The sequence below is a fragment of the Corticium candelabrum genome, chromosome 6 (genome assembly GCF_963422355.1).
Source record: "Corticium candelabrum chromosome 6, ooCorCand1.1, whole genome shotgun sequence".
In the NCBI taxonomy this organism is placed as follows: domain Eukaryota; kingdom Metazoa; phylum Porifera; class Homoscleromorpha; order Homosclerophorida; family Plakinidae; genus Corticium; species Corticium candelabrum.
Window position 1 is genome coordinate 6,225,118 of NC_085090.1, and position 7,500 is coordinate 6,232,617.

The window sequence follows — 7,500 nt, forward strand, 5'->3', positions numbered from 1 at the left end:
GTTTTGTCACATCAAGACAACGTCACTCACTCGCTGTGTCTCTCACCGAGATCTCTTGTCGAATGATCAGCGACGAAGATTACAATGAAACTTGTGTGAGTCGGGTGAGACTCGAGTGTGTGACGATGTCGGACGATTGGCATTTGAATGCGTTGGATTTGTGGAACGATTTTGTGCGTATGAGTAGCACAGCAGGTCAGTAAGTGCCTGTATGGTGGGTTATCATGTTAGTTGATGTGATGGGTTAGTGAGTAGTCACAGAGAGGCCGTAGTAAGTCGACAGTGAATCGGTGCAAGTGTGTGTGTGTGCACGTGTGTGTGTGTGCACGTGTGTGTGTGTGTGTGTGTGTGTGTGTGTGTGCACACGTGTGTGTGTGTGTGTGCACGTGTGTGTGTGTGTGTGTGCACGTGTGTGTGTGTGTGTGCACGTGTGTATGCACTTGTGTGTGTGTGTGTGTGTGTGTGTGTGTGTGTGTGCCTTTCTGTCTGTGTGTGTGTTTGTTTGTGTGTGTGTTGTGTGTGTGTGTGTGTGTGTGTGTGTGTGTGTTTGTGTTGTGTGTGTGTGTGTGTGTGTGTGTGTGTGTGTCTGTCTGTGTGTTTGTTTGTGTGTCGTGTGTGTGTGTGTCTGTGTCTGTGTCTGTGTGTGTCGTCTGTCTGTCTGTGTTTGTGTCTGTCTGTCTGTCTGTGTGTGCGTGTGAATCAAAATGTTTATGCAAATAATTCCTTGGCTATGAATATACCATCAGTGTGTCAACCTTGCGATACACACACAATCGGCTCGTTGCCCCCTCGCCCCCCCCCCCTTCCCCGCAGTCGTCGTGTTCATTTCATTCTGTGTTTCTCATCTAGATCAACTGAGTCTCTCCATCGACAACTGCGATGCCTCAGCGAAACGCGACAAAACAGATGACGACGACGAGACGTTCGAACCCGAAGAACGACCGTTAGAAATCGCCGAAGACAACCAAACCGAAGGCAAACGACCGTCCGGTCGACGAGCCGCACGCAACTGCATGAAACGGCAACGCGAGGTCCTACAATTGACCGAAGAGCCGTCGAGCGAGGAAGACGAACTCCCTAGTAATCGGAAACGATCCCGTCGTGACTCGGACGACGACGATTTCTCTGAGGAACACGGACGAAAGAAGAAGAAATCGGCAATGAAGAGACGACCATCGAGCGACAAACCGATGACTCCCTACATGCCGAAGACGTTCGCAAAGCCTCAAGTCGAGGAACGAAAGATCTTTATGTTCTCGACGAGTCTAGCCAACGTGGCGGCCGAAGCGGTCGAGAGGTTACTCGTGCCGTCGATCATTGCGTATCATAGCCAACACCCGAGCTCGACTGGCTACTTGTGTGACAGCATGCCGAACGCGCGTCACTTTGTGCGCCGCCAGGAACCGCATCCGGGACCGTTCATGCACGATCCGATGTCCGGGTACTCGCGTCCGCCGATTGCTCCTCCGACGTGGTTCGCATCGAAGCCGCCGGCGATTCACTCAGCAGCGTCGACGTGGCAACCGCCGCCTTTCGGGAGCACGACGGATCACAACGACGGGACAAGAGAGCGGCTACATGCTCCGGCGTCACAAATACAGTATCACCATCCGATGCAATCCGGTCACCATCACCACCACCACCACCCGTTCTCTCAAAATCCGGCGGGCGGATACCCGCCGTCTCATCCGATGTATCCGGGTTTCTCCGGCCACATCCCGCCGGGGATCTCGCCGCCGCAGCAAACCGGTCATCCGACACAGCCGAGCTTCTCTGACTACAGCGTCGAGGATCTAACCCAGATTCTCGTCGGTGGATCGACTGGCGCAGCCGGAACGACGAGACAACGACCAGCGACGTATGCGCAAACGGATTTCTACCGTGGGCAAGTGTATGATCAACATCCCCAGATGGGAGGGCAACCGGAGCAAGGGGGGTCATCATTTTCGATGCAGAATCCGTCGTATGCGTATCACCCGGGTCACCCCGGGTATCCGACGCGCGTGCCGGACGTTCACAGTTCGATGGGTCGGGAGTATTTTTCGTCGCACGCTGGGATGTCGCGAGGAGCTCACGACTTGGGGATGTATCAGGGGACGGTGCGCGATATGTCGGCCGATTATCATCAACACTGGGGGATGCATCACCCGGTGGCAGTTCCGCATCAGGCGAGTCAACAACACGAGGCGATACCGAGACACGAGATGTATACTGACCAACAACGACAACAACAACAGCAGCAGCAACAACAACATCTGGGGTATTCGCATATGACGTCGTCGGGCATGCAGCCGTCTAACTGGCCGCCTCCGCCACCATATCCGTTGCACCAGCAGCCACAGGAGGGCGAGACGAGCGGCACGCCACATGACGCGTCGTATCAGTCCCGGCCTAGAAGCTCAAGTAACCCCCCGCCACGAGGCACACCGACTACACCAAACGCTCCGCACGATACACATCACAATTGGCCAGCGACGAGACCTGTCGTCACCGGCAGTATGTTGTCTCATCAGATGATGCCTCAGCAGCAGACCGATCCGCATCAGGAGGCAGGGGGGCGAGCGTCGGCACGGAGCTCGGCGTCGGGATACTCACAAGCCGATGCGACAGGCGCCAGCACGTTGATCGAGATGTCGTCGGGCGTCAACAAACAAGGTGGCACCACAGCAGTGGCACACCCGATCGGTAGATTCAGAGGTTTCCCATCCGAGCACAGCCACATAATGGGAGGCAGCCAGGACTCCAAGTATTTGCATCCGCCACCAGCGCTCGCCACTATTGGTCCAAAGAGCGACCCGTTGAGTGTACTGGCATCGCTCACCGACAAGCAGTCGCCGCTACCACCAACGAGCGTGTTGCAATCGCAAGAGAAAGGAGACGACGTGAAGGGTGGCGGCGAGGGAGAATCGAATGGTAACATCGGAGGCAACAAGCGAGCGTCGAGTTTCAGTATAGAAAACCTGGCGGCGCCGCATCGTAAAGACGGAGGAGTCGGCATCGAACCGAGAATGACAACCGCAGCTTTCCCTGTAACGACCGCCACCCCGCAAGCTTCGTTCGTCGGGACACTCGCACCTTCGCCGTTCCCCAACTTCAACTCAGTCTCACATCCGGGATACACGCAGTCACATCCGGGTTGGTCCGGAAATCCGGGATTCCAACATCCGGGACATAAAGTATTCCACTCTTATCCGGGAATGAGCGAGATGAATCATCGAGCGAGCGCCGGCATCTTGGCCTCGGAGTCTCAAGGAGAGTCATCGCAGAAGGACAGTTGAGACCGTGTGTCGTCTGCCTCGTTGTCGGTGGATGTGTTACACGCTGCTGTCAAGTCTTAAAGTCGTTATTCTACGCATTAACTTGTACTGTATGGACATATCTCTGCATTTCTCTAGTGTAATAGCTTGATGTTCGGGCCGCCATTGATGCATCTTGTTCATGTGTTTGGATGCGTCACGTTTTGTGCGGCCTTTCTGATGTTTTGGACGATGCCTTTGTTTCGCAGCTTGTCGGGCAGGCTGCGTTGTATATTGCAGCACTATCATGTTCATGCAGCATGAAAATGAATAATATATCTGGGCTGGAATTTAGTGCCGTTTCTCATCAGTTGGCCTATGTGTTGGCTTCGTCGTATTCGAGGAATGAAATGTGTCGATGTTGTCTGAAGGCCTGTCTCTGTCTCTGTCTGTTTGTCTTTGGTCTGTCTGTCTCTTTGTCTCTCCATCTCTCTGTTTGTCTGTCTCTTTGTCTGTCTGTCTCTTTGTCTGTCTGTCTCGCTGTTTGTCTATTTGTCTCTGTCTGTCCATCTCTCTGTCTCTCCATCTCTCTGTTTGTCTGTCTCTGTCTGTCTGTCTGCCTGTCTGTCCCCATCTCTCTGTTTGTCTGTCTCTGTCTGTCTGCCTGTCTGTCCATGTCTCTGTTTGTCTATGTGTCTGTCTGTCCATCTCACTGTGTGTTCATCTCTGCCTATCTGTCCATCTCTGTCTGTCCATCTCTCTGTTTGTCTATCTGTTTCTTTCTCTGTCTGTCCATGTCTCTGTTTGTCTATCTGTCCATCTCTCAGTCTTTCCATCTCTCTGTTTGTTTAGCTGTCTCTTTCTGTGTCTATCCATCTCTCTGTCTGTTCATCTCTCCGTTTGTCTATCTGTCTCTTCCTCTGTCTGTCCATTGCTCTGTCTGTCCATCTCTCTGTTTGTCTATCTGTCTTTCTGTCCATCTCTCTGTTTGTCTATCTCTCTTGTCTGTCCATCTCTGTTTGTCTGTCTTTCTGTCTCTTTGTCTGTTCATCTCTGTCTGTCTCTGTCTCTCTCTCTCCCTGTCATCTGTTTGTCTTTGTCGCTCTGTCCCTGTTTTCTGTCTGTCTATCTTTCTCTGTCTGTTTATTTATCTGTCTATCTCTGTCTGTCTATCTTTCTCTGTCTGTTTATTTATCTGTCTATCTCTGTCTGTCTATCTGTCTGTCTTTGTCCGTCTCTCTCTCTCTCTCTCTTTCCATCTCTAAGAGTAAGATAGTCTTTACTGTAAATGTTCTCATCTACTTCTTCAACTCCAGGTAAGACTCAAGTTAGCTTACGAAGAACGACTCTAGCATTGCAGCATTGTAATGTTATGGGCAATTTCGTTCTCCAGAAATATCTAAAATAAGTTTCATTCTATGAGCCTTCTATGTCTCGTGATTATTTTGCTAACGTGTTGAGATAATCAGTAGCTGCTGACCCCGTCCGTCTCTGTCTGGTGTGTGTGTGTGTGTGTGTGTGTGTGTGTGTGTGTGTGTGTGTGTGTGTGTGTGTGGTGTGTGTGTGTGTGTGTGTGTGTGTGTGTGTGTGTGTGTGTGGATGTGTCCATCCATCTGTCTGTTTGTCTGTCTGTCAGTGTGTGTGTGTGTGTGTGTGTGTGTGTGTCCGTCTGTCTTTCTGCGTATCTGTCTGTCTGTCTATCTCTCTGTCTGTCTGTCTGTCTCTGTCATCTACCCACACCTCTTTCTCCACCTCTACCTCTCATTACACACAACACAGCCATTCGCCCAACAAACACACCACTCTCACCACACATTACTATTTCAATGCATTCTCGTCTCTATTCCACTACCTCTCAATCGACACACCACCCTATTCACATAAAATACACACTCAACTATCAAACACTCTATAAAACAAATGATCTTTGTTATTCACAAATCAATACAAATTCCCTTATCTACCATCCTCGTCCCTGCACGAGACAACAGAGCATGCTGTACAACGTCTCCGGACTGCGAGTGTGCGGATTGATGAAGTATGCCGGTCTCGGCCTCTCCTCTTGTCTCAGCTGCTGTCGTAGCTCTTCGAATCCTTTGTCACCCGATAGTATGACGAACGGAATGGATGTGGGGAGACCTGCGTGTATGATGCCTGCCTGTGGAGAGAGATGCAAGAATTCAGATTTAACGATCTAGAGTTTGAATTTAGTGTTACATACTTCGATCGATAAATACAAGTATTAAATATTAATTTATTTAGTCTACACTTTAAACGTTTAATTAAAAGAAAATTTGATATCTATGCTCTCTATATATATTTACATATATATATAAATAATTATAGATATATATATTAGAGCTTAAACACATATATATATTATTATTTTATATTTATATATTTATTTATTTATTTACTTATTTTTATATAAACTTATTTATTTACTTATTTTTTATATATAAATATACTTATTTATTTATTTACTTATATTTTATATATAAATATATTTATTTATTTACTTATTTTTTATATATAAATATATTTATTTATTTATTTACTTATTTTTTATATATAAATATATTTATTTATTTATTTACTTATATTTTATATATAAATATATTTATATACTTATATTTTATATATAAATATATTTATTTATTTATTTACTTATATTTTATATATAAATTTATTTATATATTTATTTACTTATTTTTTATATATAAATATATTTATTTATTTATTTACTTATATTTTATATATAAATTTATTTACTTACTTATTTTTCTATTTATTAATAATTTTAGATATAATTAATATTAGAGCTTAAAACACACACACACACACACACACACACACACACACACACACACACACACACACACACACAAATTGATATGTATATATAGACATCTAATATCTGATTTTTCCTTGCATCTGTATGTTCATCTATCCGTCTGTCCGTGTGTCTGTCTGTCTGTCTGTCAATTTGATTTCATTGAAACACATAATCTACTCACATCTCTAGCACTAAAAGTAAGAAGACTACTGAGTTCCCTCACATCACTACTGAAGACCATCCAGATATTACAATGTTTGATCCAAATACTGGACAGAATTTGGACCTCAACGTTTCACTTGCCCATCCGTGGAGTAAGGACATTAGGAGAGCTAGCAGGGAAAATGGTCATGCTACCATGGCAAGACAAGATAATAAAAAAATTTAAAAAAAGTTTGTTCCAGGAGGGCATGTATTAAGATGTCTTTCTCTTGTGATAGAACATTTTGGGAGGTGGGGCACAAATGTAGAGAATTTTTTGCAGCATTTGTCACAACAGTCAGGAAATCTAGAAGCCAATTTTAATGGCTCCACGTTTGATGTATTGAAGGAAAACACTTTCAACAATCCTAGAAAGATACAATGCCAAAGTTGTCATCAGAAAAGTTTCAAGATTATCATGGTGATTTAGATAGATATACTTTGACATTCAAGGCCAAGTCCATTAATTTAGTTAATCTATGACTTTGTTGTTTGCAAGGACTGGTTTGCTTATACAAATTCCTAGCATATGCAAGTTGAGTCTATATGAGAATAAAATATTTGTCCGGCCGTCTGTCTGTCTGTCTATTCGTCTATCTGTCAGTCTCTCTCTCCATCTGTCCGTCTGTCTATTCGTCTGTCTGTCTACTTGTGTGTCTGTCTATCGTCTATCTGTCAGTCTGTCTGTCCATCCGTCCGTCTGTCTATTTGTCTGTCTGTGTCTGTCCATCCATCCGTCTGTCTGTCTATTTGTCTGTCTGTCCGTCTGTCTGTCTTTTCATCTGTCTGTCTGTCCATCCGTTTGTCTGTCCTTCTGTCTGTCTCCGTCTGTCTCATATCCATCCATCTACCAAAACACAACCAAACCATCAATCCCACCACACCATTCCATCACAACTTCTAGTACAAACATACCGTACTCAACACATCATACAAACACCCAACATCACACATCACTCAACCAACCTGCATACAGAGAGCAAAGTCAGCAGCATCCTTCCTCGTCCCACATCTCGGATGAAGATAAAATCCCTTGTCAGCTACAAGGCTGTTGAACGACACCGACTGCTTGGGTATCCTCCAGTTGGTGTGGCCGCCAAAAAAGGCCCACACAAACACGCCCTTTGGAAGAGGTCGAGGAAGACGCCTGAATATGCCTGACCAGTTGTCTAGATCTACCTAGATGAGGTACAAATGACAATGTAGAGATTGTGAGGAAATGTAGAG

General features: G+C 45.8%; 2 protein-coding genes across 7 annotated transcripts in view; one reads left to right on the forward strand and one right to left on the reverse strand.

Moving 5' to 3' along the window:
* LOC134180981 (bromodomain-containing protein 4B-like) overlaps positions 1-3,603 on the forward strand; it is an 11,212-nt gene extending 7,609 nt beyond the window's left edge. For all 4 annotated transcript variants that reach the window (XM_062648159.1, XM_062648162.1, XM_062648160.1 and 1 more), the window contains exon 8: positions 850-3,603. In XM_062648159.1, the coding sequence (XP_062504143.1) occupies positions 850-3,278 (2,429 nt within the window). In that variant the 3' untranslated portion in view covers positions 3,279-3,603. The remainder of the gene's footprint in view (positions 1-849) is intronic.
* A 1,463-nt stretch (positions 3,604-5,066) lies between these two features.
* LOC134181246 (uncharacterized) overlaps positions 5,067-7,500 on the reverse strand; it is a 10,815-nt gene continuing 8,381 nt past the window's right edge. For 2 of the 3 annotated variants that reach the window (XM_062648487.1, XM_062648486.1), the window contains exons 8-9: positions 7,240-7,452; positions 5,067-5,394 (exon numbers count right to left, since the gene is read on the reverse strand). In XM_062648487.1, coding sequence (XP_062504471.1) covers positions 5,197-5,394; positions 7,240-7,452 — 411 coding nt within the window. In that variant the 3' untranslated portion in view covers positions 5,067-5,196. The remainder of the gene's footprint in view (positions 5,395-7,239; positions 7,453-7,500) is intronic. The other variant, XM_062648488.1, reaches the window with a different exon arrangement.